The sequence below is a fragment of the Bombina bombina genome, chromosome 5, assembly GCF_027579735.1.
Source record: "Bombina bombina isolate aBomBom1 chromosome 5, aBomBom1.pri, whole genome shotgun sequence".
Lineage (NCBI taxonomy): Eukaryota > Metazoa > Chordata > Amphibia > Anura > Bombinatoridae > Bombina > Bombina bombina.
This window is the reverse complement of record NC_069503.1, coordinates 684863994-684882554: the sequence shown is the minus strand read 5'-3', so window position 1 is coordinate 684882554 and position 18561 is coordinate 684863994. Positions and strand designations below refer to the sequence as shown.

General features: G+C 36.8%; 1 protein-coding gene across 2 annotated transcripts in view; it reads right to left on the bottom strand.

Moving 5' to 3' along the window:
• Positions 1-18561, bottom strand: part of GMDS (GDP-mannose 4,6-dehydratase) — a 1339054-nt gene that overhangs the window by 565182 nt on the left and 755311 nt on the right. For both annotated transcript variants that reach the window (XM_053714661.1, XM_053714660.1), the window contains one exon: positions 5024-5151. In XM_053714661.1, the coding sequence (XP_053570636.1) occupies positions 5024-5151 (128 nt within the window). The remainder of the gene's footprint in view (positions 1-5023; positions 5152-18561) is intronic.

The following is an 18561-nucleotide window of genomic DNA, read 5'->3' as shown; positions in this document are numbered from 1 at the left end:
CCTGCTTTTCTACAAAGCAGGACAAAGTAAATTTCATAAAATAATTTTTTTTTGAAAAGTTGTTAAAATGATGTGCTCAGTCTGAATTATCAAAGAAAAAAAACTGTTTCATGTCCCTTCTTGGACAGCCCTATTCTCAGAGCCCAAACTAAACACTATTCATTTCTGGGGTTATTTACTGTTTGATACAGAACTTTAACCTTAAATGTGGAATTGTGTGTATGCTCCAGGCATCACACTCAATAAAAGCAAGATTACTATGGAATTTACCAATATTAAAATTAATGAATTGATGGATCACAAATGACATCATAAAGGCCAAGCAAACTCACAATGATAGAGATTATGATTCAAATCAAGTAAACGAAGAAAAAAACTATTTTTTTAAGAGAACTATGATGATTAATAAAGAGCATCGGTCCACAATTATTTTGTTATTCAAAATAATAGAGCTATGGATGTAGTGTGTGAACTTGTTCCTGACCCTGCCTGGCTCATTGATGCCATGTACGGCCCTGTGAGCTGTGGTGAAACTTTTAATGATAAATTAGCACTATTTATTTGTATAAATTATGCTGGAATTGAAGACACTGTGCTCCCTGGGTGGAATGAAATAAGAACCCCCACATCCCAAACTCACACACACACCGCAAACTCTATATACACTGCATTCTAAATCTAACCATAAAACAGCAGTCTCAAAAATAAAGATCAAAAGTTTTGCATTTTACATAAGAACATGCTGATATATGCTCTCCTTATGTGCCACCCTTTCAAATATCAATTGGGTACCATGGTCGCACCTGGTCAAATTGTAGAACCAGCCTTGTCCCCAGAAATAAACTTTAATTCTGACTTAAATGCCTCTTTTTAAGGAGACTCATTTAAAAAAAAAAAAAAAATTCTTATAGATTTAATCTATTGCTAATCTCTGCCAACAGCAGTAAATATCTACAATAACAGATGAAAAAAATGTTGTCCCATCTTGCATCTCATTTACAAATCTAAAATACTAATATAACTGGACTTTAATAAGGTCCATGCGGTGGCATCAAATAGAAAAAAATAAAAGGTGCCATGGAACCTTTTTCCAAGAAAGTGTGGCTGCCTTATATTATTTATGATTTTTGGTTAATAAAATATCAGCATATTTTATATAAAACCATATTTAGAAACCATTCATTTATAGAAATTTTGTCTGTGAGTAAACTAAAAGGGCAAGTTTATGTTTACTCATGTAAAAGGACAGCATTTCATTATTGCTCTATTGTTAGAACAGAGTCGAGTGTTTAAAGTGAATGTAATTTTTCACGAATCAAAGCCGTATTTTTAAAAATACCATTAAAAACAGGGGCACTTTCATTCATGAAAGTTTACATTTCAGCCGTTTTTTTTAAAAATACGTAACTATTCTTCCTTGCAAGTGGAACACCGGAGCAGCGATTCTCCTGCTTCCTCCAATCATGGCGTGGCCTCAGGCAATGTTTGCTCTGGGGGAGAAGCCGTTATTGGAGGAAGCCAGATTCGTCATTTCTGACATAGGAAGAGACGACCTGGGGGCAGGGAATTGCTGCTCCGGTGTTCCAAGCTTGCAAGGAAGAAAAGGTAAGTATTTAAAATAAATGGCTGCTATACAAACTGTCATGAATTAAAGTGCCCCTGTTTTTAATAGTATTTTTAAAAACAGGGCTTTCATTCATGAAAATTTACATTCACTTCCAGTAGCACTTAGTCTGAACTTCAAATGAGTAGTAGATTTTTTTTCTGACGATTTTAAAAGTTATGTCTATTTCCACTCCCCCCTGTACCATGCGACAGCCATCAGCCAATCACAAATGCATACACCTACCATGTGACAGCCATCAGCCAATCACAAATGCATAAACGCTTATTCTGTGAATTCTTGCACATGCTCAGTAGGAGCTGGTGACTCAAAAAGTTTAAATATAAAAAGACACATTTTTAATGGAAGTAAATTGGAAAGTTGTTTAAAATAGCATGTTCGATATGAATAATGAAAGTTTCATTTTGACTTGAGTGTCCCTTTAAATGCATTGTTTAAAAACAGCTCCTTTATGTTCCTTTAAACTCTGCTGTTTTAATGCTCCAACTACCAGAAGTATATGGCAATGTATGGCAGAGTCGTACATCAATAAGCTCAGGTCACTTCTGCCTGCAAACACAATGAAACCCAGGACAGCAAAATGTATAAAAATTATTTCATACACTCATTCTAGGATAAAGCATATTTGTTTAAATGTTTTTTTGTTCCTTTTATTTTTTCCCTTTGTTGTATTTATTTATTAATTTAGTTTATTAAATGTATTAATATATTAATTTAAGATTATCAGAGACTGAAGAATTTAAAGTTAATTCTGCATCAGGCTGCCTATTTAAACCAGTCCATATGTAATGTCTTAACTTGTCATTTGTCACAGAAAAAGTATCTGACAAATGTGCTAATTTACCTTTAGGTTCTGGAACACATTCCTTAGCCTCCCCCATTTAGGAGAGTCTGGAATGCTCAGCAACAGGGTTGAAGACTGCATCAAATCCTCTCCTGTCAGTGAGGAGGCGACAGGAAATCATGGAGAAAAACAGGTTTATCATAATACTGGATTTCTCACTACCAGTTTCTTATGTTCTCCCCAAGACCGTTTTAGCGCGTGCACCACCCAGCTAATTTATTGACCACCCGGTACAAATTTTAGCCAATATAAATCTTAAAGGGGCACTCAAGTCAAAATAAAGTTATGATTCAAAAAGAACATGCAGTTTTAAGAGTTTTTCCAATTTGCTTCCATTATCAAATGTTGCACAATCTTTTTATATTCACACTTTCTGGGAAACAAGATCCTACTGAGCATGAGCACAATCTCACAGGGTCTATGTATACTAGTCTGTGATTGGCTGATGTCTGTCACATGATACTAGGGGAAAAAAATATTTAGACAGAAAAAAAAAATTACTGCTTATTTGAAATTCAGAGTAGGTGTTATTGCCTTGTCTTTTTATGATACACTTGTTAATTATGCAATTCTAATGTATTGAGAGCCAATATTGAAAACGTTACATTTTTATTGCACAAAATATCATTCAATACATTTATGTTAGACTATGCAATTAATTTGTGCTTTAAATAGCTGAAAATGATAATTAGAAAATATTACATTGCCCCATCCGGCTACTTCACAATGCCATTGGCTGGCAATATTTTCTGTGGAGAATACTGTATTAACTATATATTTATATATTATTGAATTAGTCACTATATTATCAAGACTGTTCTAATATATCATTTATTTTGTGCTTTTACAAACTCATGGCTTGTAAAGCAGTGACATATTTATACATTACCAACATTCTATAAAAAAGACATAACATACAAATAGTTTTTGTTTTGTTTTACTGGGGGGAGGTAGTTCTATGGCATGCTCTACAAATATTTTATTTACTAATTTAATTACAAATCAATTAGGCAAATGTGAGCTCATATAAAGGAGGGAGGTTGAAGGTAGCAGAAGATTTCCCATTGTCTAATGTGACACACACACTAAATACACAACTTATATTAAACACTTAAAGAGAAATACAACTAAGCATATTAAAGGGACAGTCTAGGCCAAAATAAACTTTCATGATTCAGATAGAGCATGTAATTTTAAACAGTTTTCCAATTTACTTTGTTCTCTTGTATTCTTAGTTGAAAGCTTAACCTAGGAGGTTAATATGCTAATTTCTTAGACCTTGAAGCCCACCCTCTTTCAGATTGCATTTTAACAGTTTTTCACCACTAGAGGGTGTTAGTTCACGTATTTCATATAGATAACACTGTGCTCGTGTACGAGAAGTTATCTGGGAGCAGGCACTGATTGGCTAGACTGCAAGTCTGTCAAAAGAACTGAAAAAAGGGGCAGTTTGCAGAGGCTTGGATACAAGATAATCACAGAGGTTAAAAGTATATTATTATAAATGTGTTAGTTATGCAAAACTGGGAAATGGGTAATAAAGGAATTATCTATCTTTTAAAACAATAAAAATTCTGGTGTAGACTGTCTCTTTAAGTTAAGCTAAAATCAGTGTTTTTGTAAAAGCAAAGCACTTGTTAACTTATGTCACAGAAAACTTCGCTTCTTTGTAAAGAAGCAATAAAGTTATCACTGCCGTATGCTCTTTCCAGTGGTCTAATAATGTTGTGTCTGGATTGGCTGAGAGTGCTCTCCCATCTAATAAGGAAGTATTTAATTGGAGCAAACACTGGTAGGCACTGGAATGCGCTAATGGCACTGATGGCTCATCTCTAGGAAACAAATAAAAAGGTTTTCTGACAGTTAAGAAATGATTACTGCTTTAAAACTCATGCTTTTAAATTATGTTCACTTTCTTCAGTGTCTCCTTGCTACAGAACAGGTATAAGATAATGATTGCTAAAGTAAAATATATTAAGTCTGCTGTACAATATTTTTTACTACCACATAAATTTTTAAAGAAAAAAAAAGATAAAATAAAGTATAATACCCATTCTATCCGACAGTTGCATCACAATGAATGGGCCACAATCATGTCTTGTAATTCTTTTGAATTATTTCCTTGTTACTTACTTAACATTTATGCTTTGTAGTTGAATATTTCTTATTTAAACTTTTTAAATACATTTTATAACATGGCGGACATCGATTTTTGTGATAAAGGTTTGTGCAAATATTAGAAGCAAAGATGTTAAAAACACAGCTAGTGAACAGTTAATATTTCCATAAGAGGCCAAAGGAAGAATGTAAACCTTCATTTTCCCCAGTATTAAAAGATTTATTTTCTGTTCAGGTCACGCCTGGGGTAGACCACTATACTGTTTGAACTCCCTTGACTGAAATTGAGAACACATCGGAGTTTGCTTTACTCTACTGGCAGAATATCACAAGATACCCCCTGTAGGTCAGACAGTTTCATTTAGAGACGGTGCATTAGGAACACCAGCCACACAAAATCACTGTTGTTGTGAAGGGGGACTTGGCCAATAGCTTACCTCAACGTAGTCCTTGGCATGACCCCAATCTCGTTTGGCATCCAAATTTCCAAGGCTGAAACACTCCATCTGTCCGAGGTGAATCTTTGCTACTGAACGGCTAATTTTTCGGGTTACAAAATTTGCCCCTGGAATAGAGATAAAAGATGTTGTTAGAAATCTTGAGCCAAGGACTAAATGTCTAGCAGAACACAACTCCTAGCAATTTCTTTTATTCTTCATTTCTTGTCTCTGATTCTTTCCCCTTCCCCCTTCAACAAGCATGGCATCGTTCATCATTTGAGTAAGCTAAGAAGCTCCAAATGCTAGCCTTGCAAGCTCCACTTTCACATCTCTTCTCTCTGAAACTTCTTAAGCATTCCTAATTTGCTGCTTCAATATTCAATCTAGGCAAAACGCCAAGGTAAATCAATCGGAATGTCAGTTTATAAACATAAAATGCAAAAGGTTATACAAAGGGAAACACTAGCATGGAAGACAGACATCTAAGACCACCCTAACTTTTGTAATAAGAATGAGAGGGATACTCTATTTGTCTGGTAATAAAGCAGCTGGCAAAGACTTGCAAAATATAGATTTTTTAATAAACAGCAACGATGACTAGATAGGTTATCTTGTATTAAAGGGACACTGAAGTCAGAATCATATTTTCATCATTTGGATAGAGCAAGACATTTTAAAAAAACTTTCCAATTTACGCCTATTATCAAAATGTGCACAGTCTTTGTATAAACAGTTTCTGAGGCACCAGTTTTTACAGAGCATGTGCAAGAGTTCACAGTGTATACATATGAGTTTGTGATTGGCTGCTGGCTGTCACATCATTCAGGGAGCAGGAAAATGGAAAGAAATTTTGATATTTTTCAGAAGAAAATCTACCGGTCATTTGAAATCCAGTGTGATATTGCATTGTGTTTTTATTCTGCATTTGCGGATTATGCAATTCTACTGCATTTCCATGTAATTTAAGTATTTAAATGTCACATTTTCATTCCAACAAAGATATAATTGAAATAAAGGACTTAAAATACATAAAACTGCAAAAATAAAATGTTCTAATGTGTTAGATTTTACTACTGCATGTTGCTTACATATAACTATAGCAATCGCACAACTGATGAGGCAATGACAAGAGGTATTGCAGTTCCTCAGCCTACCTAGGTATGCTTTTCTATTTAACTGATTCAAGATAAGAAAGTGATTTTAACCATTTGAGTGCTTAGAACTTTCCTTTTCCTTTGAGTGCTAAGGTTTTTTAAAGTTTTTTTTTAATTTTATATTATTAAAAATATTATTTTTTAACTTTTGTTTTTATTATTTCAGATCCCCACTGTTGGAAAGGTTAGGCGATTACCTTTCCAACGGTGGGTCTTGGGGGTTTGTAGCTGCTTAGATGCCTGAGATACAGGCTTCTAAGCAGCATGCCCCCTGCTCCTATATTTAACATTGTTAATGTTAAAGTTGCGCAGTGACGTCATCACGTTATTGCGCGTGACATCACCTTGCGTAACGTGAAGCCCTGGCAATGCCTGTCACTATGCAGGCCCGATCAAAGGAGCCAGTGGGAGCCCCCTGATCTCCCTCAAAGTGGGAGAGTGCTAGTGACGGCTCTGAGCCGTCATTAGCACCTGACTTAGACAATTTGTGACGGCTCAGAGCCGTCATTAGCACTTAAGGGGTTAATAGATTTCATACATTTAAAAATAGAAGTAATTAGGAAAGTTTCATAAAATATTGTGCTCTATCTGAAGAGTTAAAGTTTTATTTGGATTGTTAAGCCCTTTTAATATGATTCTGACAAAGACAAAATAGAAACTGCTTAGTGCAGACATATTGTAAAAAAACAAATAACCCTTTACATAAGGGAGGAAATAGAAGGTTTAATAGGTTAAAGTGTCACTCAAGTCCAAATTAAACTTTTATGATTCAGATAGAGCATGCAATTTTAAACAACTTTCCAATTTACTTCCATTAACAAAATGTGCAGTCTTTATATTTACACTTTTTAGTCAACAGCTCCTACTGAGCATGTGCAAGAATTCACAGAATATACGTATATGCATTTGTGAATGGCTGTCACTTGATACTGCAGGAGTAGGAATAGACATAGCTTTGAAATTTGCAAGGAAAAAATCTGCTACTTATTTTAGGTTCGGACTAAGTGCTTTTGCATTGTCTTTTTATCATGCATTTGTTGATTATGCAAATCTACTGTATTTGCTGGTCTTTTAAATGACCATTAAACTTGACATTTTAACAACACATAAAATGTTTAATTATTGCAGGTGAAACATTATTGCAATATACATTCATTATTTATTGTGCTATCTTTTGCTATAAAATACATCTAAAAAATGTGCTTGTTTAACTTTCACCCAGGGAGGTTTGGGTTAATAGTTTTAGGCAAATTATGTAAGCTCTTGTTTACTTCACCCTCCCCACTAAAATTCTCAGCAGTCACATGTTTGTAAAGGGTGGATTATCAGTTTTGCATCATCAATCATGATAGGAGAATCATTCTTTTCAATAGTAACTAAGTTGAATCAGTGCTAAACCATAAGAGATAAGGGAAGAGATTAGGGCAGGCTTCCCCAGTCTCTCTCAACTGCACATGTGCAAACAGAGTTCATGCTATTGACAACTCAGAAAGAGAGGTACCAATGACACTACCCCAATATCTATAAGAACCATTAGATTCCCTATTTATGTTCCATTAATGATATACCTTTGACGGGTCATATGTGCTATGTTTCAGAAACAGAATTAGTTACTAAAATGGTAGAAACAGTCCACCACAAAGGATACACATATTTAGATAGATAAATGTATCCTTTGTGGGGGACTGTTTCTTCCATTTTAGTAAAAAGTTCATGCTATGGGGCCGATTTATTATGCCCCGTATTAGCCGAAATACATCTGTTTCTGCGTGATCCTTCAGGCTCGCCGGAAACAGGAGTTAAGAAACAATGGTCTTAAGACCACTGCTCCTTAACTCATAAGCCTCCTCTGAGGCTGCAAACAACAATCCGCCCAATCGTGTAAGATCGGGTTGATTAACACCCCCTGCTAGCAGACAATTGTCCGCAAATCTGCAGGGGGGCGACATTGCACATAAATGCTGACAGCGTATGGGGTTATTATTTATTATTATTATCGGTTATTTGTAGAGCGCCAACAGATTCCTCAGCGCAGATCATGTCCGCCAAACATTGATAGATCGGCCCTCTTTATCTGAATATTAATTTGTGATTGCTTAGCAAGGATTATTTTGTTCTGGGAGACAGGGAAATCAGTGAAATTAACAAACATAAAACAATATACTCATTTGATAAAATAAAGCTACAGTTTTCATTGCAAAATTAATCTCAGATATGAAGATAGTTTACAATTTGTAGTTTACAATTTCATGTAGTTTACAATTTGTGTTTAGTAAACCAATAATCAACTAGAAAGAGTTGCAAAATGGTCAGTTCGATTTTATTTATTTTAATAAGGAAATAAACCATTTTTTTAACTGATTTCCAAAGAATTTATTGAATTGTATAAATTAATTTGCCTATGTATATGCTTTAGCCAGTACATATTTTAGTATGTCTATATTTGTCATTGCTTTATGTTTATAGAGGGCTGCTGCTTTAAGTATTACCATATTTAAATTAATATTCCTCAGAAAGAGATCATTTGCCAGGCTAAATATGCCAAAAATAAAATCAGAGCAAACAGATGTGCTACTGAATAACGGTGCAGACATTAAGTGCCAAAGATATTATATCATAGCACAGACAAGGACTGTTTAAAACACAAATTTAAATAGTGCTAATGGTATTATATATCAAAGGATCATTCCCACTTTCTTTATTCAAACAAAAATGTACTGTTTTATTGGTACATGGGATTTAAAGGAAATTAAACTTTTGCTCATAAAAAATACTTACAATACCCCTGTGATTAAACAATCTACCTGTGTATTTTATTCTCTGCATATGGTCCTTATATTGATCTTAGAAACAGTACCTAAACAATTCTATGGTGGAACAAAATAAACACACACACACACACACACATGCATACATATATATATATATATATATATATATATATACATACATATACAAACACACAATTATATATATATATATATATATACACACAGTATATATATATATATATATATATATATATATATCTCAATTAGTGTAAGAAATATAAATATTGATAATAAATGTCTTTAACAACCTTTTTGAGGTAACGCTATTAAAAAAAAACAAACAAACATGTTTTATCTTTTTAGACACTTCAAAAACATGCACAAAAAACAAAGTTCAGTATATTGTTTCCACCAATTATAGTATATAAATAGGATAAGTATTCACACTCCTGATACGATTCTATTGACATCTTGTTTTGTGGTCTATAGTTTATTTTATGTTATTTTAAATGATTTGAAGACTTATGAATCAATTATAATGCTGACAGTATTAGTCTGTGACACACAGTATTGTTCTAGCAATGTATAAAGAGAGGGTGAGGGGATTTAGTTTTAACCATTTGTACTCATTTGTATGTGGTAGTTTATCATGACCTTCAATGTTTGTATTGGTTGTGTTTTAAAATGTAAGAGATTGTTTAATTCCCTTTGTAAGGTCAGGAGTAGACTATTCTATGTTGACATCTCTTGGTAATGCAACAAAAAGATTGTAAAAGGTTAAAATGGTCATTTATAAAGTTGGGTTTTTAATAAAATAGAACAAAAAGTAGCCAGCGAATCTCCATGCATTAAAAACAGATTTATTAATATAATAACATGACAATAAAATCAATGCATGACTCCAGTGTAATACAGGCTTACGCATTTCAGCAATACACTCGCCTTAATCATAGACACATTGAGTGTGCAGTTGCACCTCATTATAGAATATTTCCTCTTGTTTTTTAGTCTAAGTATTTACGAATATGTTCAATGGGAAAAATACATAAATAAAAACGTTATTCTCATTCAAAAAACTCCTGGATGTATTTTATATCTTAATAACAGAATTTATGTTTACCTGATAAATTACTTTCTGCAACGGTGTGTCCGGTCCACGGCGTCATCCTTACTTGTGGGATATTCTCTTCCCCAACAGGAAATGGCAAAGAGCCCAGCAAAGCTGGTCACATGATCCCTCCTAGGCTCCGCCTTCCCCAGTCATTCGACCGACGTAAAGGAGGAATATTTGCATAGGAGAAATCATATGATACCGTGGTGACTGTAGTTAGAGAAAATAAATCATCAGACCTGATTAAAAAACCAGGGCGGGCCGTGGACCGGACACACCGTTGGAGAAAGTAATTTATCAGGTAAACATAAATTCTGTTTTCTCCAACATCGGTGTGTCCGGTCCACGGCGTCATCCTTACTTGTGGGAACCAATACCAAAGCTTTAGGACACGGATGATGGGAGGGAGCAAATCAGGTCACCTAGATGGAAGGCACCACGGCTTGCAAAACCTTTCTCCCAAAAATAGCCTCAGAAGAAGCAAAAGTATCAAATTTGTAAAATTTGGTAAAAGTGTGCAGTGAAGACCAAGTCGCTGCCTTACATATCTGATCAACAGAAGCCTCGTTCTTGAAGGCCCATGTGGAAGCCACGGCCCTAGTGGAATGAGCTGTGATTCTTTCAGGAGGCTGCCGTCCGGCAGTCTCATAAGCCAATCTGATGATGCTTTTAAGCCAAAAAGAGAGAGAGGTAGAAGTTGCTTTTTGACCTCTCCTTTTACCAGAATAAACAACAAACAAGGAAGATGTTTGTCTGAAATCCTTTGTAGCCTCTAAATAGAATTTTAGAGCACGAACTACATCCAAATTGTGCAACAAACGTTCCTTCTTTGAAACTGGATTCGGACACAAAGAAGGCACGACTATCTCCTGGTTAATATTTTTGTTAGAAACAACTTTCGGAAGAAAACCAGGTTTAGTACGCAAAACCACCTTATCTGCATGGAACACCAGATAAGGAGGAGAACACTGCAGAGCAGATAACTCTGAAACTCTTCTAGCAGAAGAAATTGCAACCAAAAACAAAACTTTCCAAGATAATAACTTGATATCAACGGAATGTAGGGGTTCAAACGGAACCCCCTGAAGAACTGAAAGAACTAAATTGAGACTCCAAGGAGGAGTCAAAGGTTTGTAAACAGGCTTGATTCTAACCAGAGCCTGAACAAAAGCTTGAACATCTGGCACAGCCGCCAGCTTTTTGTGAAGTAAAACAGATAAAGCAGAAATCTGTCCCTTCAAAGAACTTGCAGATAATCCTTTCTCCAAACCTTCTTGAAGAAAGGATAGAATCTTAGGAATTTTTATCTTGTTCCATGGGAATCCTTTAGATTCACACCAACAGATATATTTTTTCCATATTTTATGGTAGATTTTTCTAGTTACAGGCTTTCTGGCCTGAACAAGAGTATCAATGACAGAATCTGAGAACCCTCGCTTTGATAAAATCAAGCGTTCAATCTCCAAGCAGTCAGTTGGAGTGAGGCCAGATTCGGATGTTCGAACGGACCTTGAACAAGAAGGTCCTGTCTCAAAGGTAGCTTCCATGGTGGAGCCGATGACATATTCACCAGATCTGCATACCAAGTCCTGCGTGGCCACGCAGGAGCTATCAAGATCACCGATACCCTCTCCTCTTTAACTCTTAAAATAACGGAACCGGAGCCGTTTTTATATTTAACCCCTATACAGTCCCTGGTATCTGCTTTGCTGAGACCCAACCAAGCCCAGAGGGGAATACGATACCAAATGACGCCTTCAGTAAGCTTTTTCTATGTATCTGAGCTCCTCACACATGCATCTGCATGCCTTGCTTCCCAAAAACAACTGCGCATTAGTGGCGCGAAAATGAGGCTCTGCCTATGATTAGAGAAGGCCCCCAGTGAAAAAGGTGTCCAATACAGTGCCTGCCGTTTCTTTAACATAATTCCCAAGAATAAAATAACTCCTCAAAGCTATAAACTATTAAAAATGCTTATAAATCAATCGTTTTAGCCCAGAAAAATGTCTACCAGTCTTTAAAGCCCTTGTGAAGCCCTTTATTCTTATTTAATAAAAATGGCTTACCGGATCCCATAGGGAAAATGACAGCTTCCAGCATTACCAAGTCTTGTTAGAAATGTGTCATACCTCAAGCAGCAAAAGTCTGCTCACTGTTTCCCCCAATTGAAGTTAATTCCTCTCAACAGTCCTGTGTGGAAACAGCCATCGATTTTAGTAACGGTTGCTAAAATCATTTTCCTCTTACAAACAGAAATCTTCATCTCTTTTCTGTTTCAGAGTAAATAGTACATACCAGCACTATTTTAAAATAACAAACTCTTGATTGAAGAATAAAAACTACATTTAAACACCAAAAAACTCTAAGCCATCTCCGTGGAGATGTTGCCTGTGCAACGGCAAAGAGAATGACTGGGGAAGGCGGAGCCTAGGAGGGATCATGTGACCAGCTTTGCTGGGCTCTTTGCCATTTCCTGTTGGGGAAGAGAATATCCCACAAGTAAGGATGACGCCGTGGACCGGACACACCTATGTTGGAGAAATTAATTTCAAAAGTGTGGGTTTACATTTTAAAATTTCCATTAAGTGAATTATTAAATCCAGAAAATTCCCAGCCTTTGAGTGAGAAATTAGGAACCTTGCAAATCACAGGTAGTAGAGTTCCTCACACCTAACCGCTAGTGCACAATGTAAAGAGGGGGTTGCTACCCCAACAAAAAAGTCCAGAAAGCACAAACAGCAAAATTATTTATCGAGAAAAATATACACAATTGTAATGCCTCAATTGAATAAATGACAGGTCACATGACAAATGTATCACTGTTCAGCTTGTAATTAGTTCTAGGCACTATGCTAGAGGTGTAGAAGCGTGCTCTGCTTGCTTAGCATAGGACAGGCAGTAAGGCAACTGATTGGCTGTGGTGACTGCCAAAAAAAAAAGTAAAGATGATAGAGAGCAAGGAGTGATTTAAAGTAACTTTACCCAATTAATTCATCCATGTTCAAGCAAATATGGCCTGTTGAGTCTTAAAGTATAAAAACATTCATGCATGTGGTACTAGCAACCACTGATGCCAGAAAATATATATTTATCACCTGGAGAGTATATACATTTCTAGTAATAATATATATTTTTTAATAATCCTGTGTGCATTTAATTTACAGAAGTTACTGTATTTATGCTAACATGCTCCAGAACGTGAGTATTTTTATTATTACTAATATATTAGATTGAAACAAATAAAAATCAATTTAATTGTGTGCAAGCAAAAATCATGAATAGTGCCATCTATTTAAAGAGGTCACACATATTTGTGGTCTTCTAGGAATGAAATTTAACAGTCCAATTGTAGCTTATGGTTACAGCTGCTAAGCAATAAAATTCTTAACAAATTACTTTTTTTCAGTGCACATTTTTAAAGCACACATTTGCCATATAAACCACTAAAGGCAATCTCTCTCTTTTTTTTTTTTTTAAGAATAATAGTGCTCTGTTGTATATTGCTTGAGAAAGTACACCCCAGTCTAGTACAGATTGCTTTAATACATTTAAACAATTAAACAAAAAACTACATATATATTTTGATAATTTTAGTTACTATGTTCTTGTTTACAATCACAGTAATAAGTCCTCCAGTACTTTTTCCAAAAGGGTCCAACATTTTTCAATCCTACTAATCTTCTCTTACAACAGTTTACAATTCCTGAAATAAATAATCATCTACAGGAGGAACAATTTCTGGATGAAAACTTTATTTAAAATAACAAAATTCCTTAATGACTGCTGGCAAGGAAGTTCCCAAGTTACCAAACTGATTAAAAGGGTTTGACTAACTATAAAAAGGCCCACCTATTTCCGTTAACCTTAAAGGGACACTAAAGTCAAAATTAAACTTTCATGAGAGCATACAGTTTTAAGAGACACATCCACTTTACTTTTAACCATTAACCAATTATGCACAGTCTTTTTATGTGCACATATTCTGAGGCACCAGATCCTACTGAGCTTGTGTAAGAGTTAACAGTGTAAAAGTATATGAGTCTGTTATATACTTTTTTTTTATTTAATGGACCTTTAAGCTCTCCTGGAAGAGGTCTCTCAGCAAGCCCACATCACCTCTGTTTCAGCTCAACAGCTGGACCCAACATTTGCTCAAGTTGACACTTCTTACTATTGCTTTTGAATTCCCAGTATTAACCATGTCCCATTAACTGAAACAGAGGAGGTGCATGGTTTGGTAAACCATGAAGACACCTTAATTTACAAAGGTCAAACTGAATAATCTGTTCTCACCAAAGTGGACCTAGAAAATACATTTATTTTTAAATTTTATATTACACTGCCAAAGACCACGAATTCACCAAATGAAGTAACCTGGCAAAAAAAAAAAAAAAAAAAGACAGAGGGATTGCCCTACGTTAAGCTCAAATCACCAGAGAAAGGCACAAACCAGAAAAACAGCTGCTGTTCACACTTTTGGTTAGCAGCTGTCATAAGAGAAGTTAACCCTTAAGATCTTCAATCCTATGTGGTCTTCCACCCTCCCTGTCTATGCAAAGACTCACTGTCATAAAATAATTATGCAGCCATGTTAATCCAAGTTTCAGCCTGTGCTGTGTATATCCTATTTATATACTGTACATACTGTATGTGTGTATGTATGTGTATATATATATATATATATATAAATGTAAATCATATAATTGATATGAAGTTTACTGTAGCTTAGCTTACAACAATGGCTTCTTGAGGCTAATTACTGATTTCTGATGGCCTTTGTTAAACTGCTAAAGACATCCCTCTACAGGTTTGGATGATTTGAGGCATATGTAAATGTTGGTTTCTTTCCTAAGAAATGGAGAGTCCACAACGTCTTTCAATTACTAGTTGGAATATCACTCCTGGCCAGCAGGAGGAGGCAAAGAGCACCACAGCAAAGCTGTTAAGTGGGCAGGTATATTATGTATATTGAGACTAGGAGGCCTATTTATGAAATGTCTGTCAGACCTGGTCCGACAGAGATCGCTGAATGCGGAGAGCAATACGCTCTCCATATTCAGCATTGAACCAGCAGCTCTTGTGAGCTGCTGGTGCAACGCCGCCCCCTGCAGACTTGCGGCCATTCGGCCGCCAGCAGGGGGTGTCAATCAACCCAATCGGGTTGAATTCCGGCGATTCCTGTCCGCCTCATCAGAGCAGGCGGACAGGGTTATGGAGCAGCGGTCTTTAGACCGCTGCTTCATAACTGGTGTTTCCGCACAGAGCTTGATAGATAGGGCCCTAGGGGTTAATCTTCCCTTTATTGGGACATTTTTTCCTCTTTGGGCTAATTTTGTTGAAATACTTTATTAGTATGTGTGTGGCTTATGTTTTATACAGGTATTTATGTATAAACTTAAAATTTGGCAGTTGGTTTTCTTTGCTTGCTTAGCTAGACCAGGCTAACTGACAAACTGCTCGCGTTCAATACCAGCTGCAGCTACTTGCATCTTATGTTGTAAACAGATGGAAATGCACGCCTTTTACTTGCTGCATAGTTTCCTCTCTCTGCCGGTCATGTGACTTCTCTCTGATGTCGGATATTCACGGAACGGAGCGTCGTCATTGAATTTCAGTCTCTTCACTGTCAATCTACTGTACGATAGTTTTAGAGACTTCTGGCAGCCAAATTGTGGTATTAAAAATTCTTAAAGTGACGGTGTATTTAAAAAAATTCTACAATTTGGGGAATTTTTTATTTAGTATTATAAACATGGACCAAGACTTTTGACAAATGCTTGTAATGCCTAGAGGCACAAATTGTTTTGCCTATGCAATGCTGTGCTGCATTCTTAGCTAGAACACTTCAATTTAAAGATAAATTGTCGCCCTCTGAGCCCAATGTCTCTCAGGATGATGCTGTTCAGGCAATGCCACAGTTTTCTCCTCAAACGTCCCAAGGCTCTATGGCATCACATACAGTGCCCTGCATTTCCTCTCAGCCTCCTGGAGGAGTTTATTTGCCTGCAGATTTTGCTGCACAGGTATCTTCTGCGGCATTATTTGCTTTTCCTATGCTGGGAAAACGCAAGAGGAAAATTAGACATTCAGATAGTAAGGTTTATGTTCCACCTACTGCTACACAGGTTGCCCTCCCTCATAAATCTGATGAGGAGGATACCCTGGTAGCCTCTGAGGGTGAAATCTCAGATTCAGATCAGTTTTATTCCTTCATCTGATACTGAAGAAGTAAACTTCAGCTTTAAGCTTGATCACCTTTGTGTACTGTTAAGGGAGGTATTGGCTATTTTGGATGACTCTGAAACGCCTGTCATTGTCAACCCTAAGAAGTCTAGTAAACTTAATAAATACTATGATGTCCCTTCCTATGTGGAAGTTTTTCCTGTCCCTGACCGTGTGATGGAGATTATTTCACAGGAATGGGAGAAGCCAGGGATTTCTTTCTTTCCATCTCCCGAATTTAAAAAGATGTTTCCTGTTTATGACTTTATTAAAGATTCTTGGCGCACGGTGCCTAAAGTAGAAGGGGCTATTTCTACTCTGGCTAAGAAAACTACGATCCCTATAGGAGGATAGCAGCTCCTTTAAGGATCCCATGGACAAAAAGCTGGAAGATTATTTGAAGAAGATGCATGTTCATTAAGGTCTTCAATGGCAACCTGCAGTTTGTATTGCCATAGTAGCAAGTGCGGCATCTTATTTGTGCAACGCCTTGTCTGAATCAATTTTTGTAGAGACTACGTTGGAGGAGATACAAGATAGGATTAAGGATCTCAAACTAGCCAATTCCTTTATTTCTGATGCTAACATGCAAGTTTTTAGACTGGGAGCCAAGATGTCTGGCTTCACTGTCCAAGCCAGCAGGGCATTGTGGCTAAAATCTTTGACAGCTGATGGTACCTCTAAGTCCAAGCTTCTGGCACTTCCTTATAAGGGGAAATCCTTGTTCGGACCTGGTCTGGCAGAAATAATTTCTGATATTACAGATGGAAAAAGGTCTTTTCTACCACAAGACAAGAAGAACAGACTCAAAGGACGTCAAAGTAATTTTCGTTCCTTTAGTAACTTTAAAGGTCAAAAGTCTTCCTCTCCCAAGCAGGAGCAGTCCAAGTCTTCTTGGAACCCAATCAGTCTTGGAATAAGGGGAAGCAATTGAAAAAACCCTCAGCTGAGTCTAAGTCAGCATGAAGGGTCGGCTCCCGGTCCGGATGGAGTGAGGGGCAGACTTTCCCTGTTTTGTGAAGCACGGAGACGAGATACCCCAGATCCTTGGGCTGTGGACATAGTATCTCAGGGTTACAAAATAGAATTCAAAACTTTCCCTCCCAGGGGCAGATTCCACTTCTCAAAATTATCTGCAGACCAGGTAAGAAGAGAGGCATTCTTGAACTGCATTCAGGACCTTTCCTCCCAGGTTGTTATTGCTCCAGTTCCAGTAAGGGAACAGGGTCTAGGACAAATCTGTTTGTGGTTCCCAAAAAAGAGGGAACTTTTCGACCCATTTTACACCTAAAGTGCCTCTACAAGTGTCTCAGAGTACCATCCTTCGAAATGGAAACCATTTGTTCTATTCTTCTTTTGGTCAGTTCATGACGACCATAGACCTGAAGGACGCGTATCTTCATGTTCCCATCCACAGGGATCATCACAAATTCCTGAGATTCGCCTTTCTAGACAAACACTTTGAGTTTGTGGCTCTTCTGTTTGGCCTTGCCACAGCTCCCAGAATGTTCTCTAAGGTTCTGGGGGCTCTCTTCACAGTAATCAGGTCTTGGGAAATTGTAGTGGCGCCATACCTGGGTGACATATTTGTTCAGGCACCATCTTTTCAACAAGCAAACTCTCATACAGAGATCTTGTTGTCTTTTCTACGTTCCCACGGTTGGAAAGTGAATCTGGAAAAGAGTTCCCTTGTTCCAGCTACAAGGGTGGTTTTCTTAGGGACCATAATGGATTCCCTATCTATGAAAATTTTTCTGACAGAGGTCAGATAATCAAAAATTCTCTCCTCTTGCCTCTCTCTTCAGTCTTCTGTTCGGCCATCAGTGGGCTCAATGCATGGAGGTAATTGGTCTGATGGTAGCTTCCATAGACATCATTCCCTTTGATCGATTCCATTCAAGAGCTCTGCAATTATGCATGCTCAGACAATGGAACGGAGACCATTTGGATCTGTCTAAGAGGATAGATCTAGACCAGTCGACAAGAGACTCCTGTGGTTGCTTTCTCAGGACCATCTGTCTCTGGGCACATGCTTCCCAGAGACTTTCCAGGGTGTAAGGCTTGTATATAGTTGAATGGAAACTCAGCTGCAGATCTCTGATACTACGTAACAATATGTAACAATTTGTAAGTTTGTATTTGTTTCACACTGTCCAGAATAATACTGGGTTGTACAAATTATTCAATGGTCAGGATGTGAGTTACTACAGAGTTAATCAATGCACCAACCGAGACCTGATAATTGAGCTCATGGTGATTTACTGAGGTTTCTAGGAA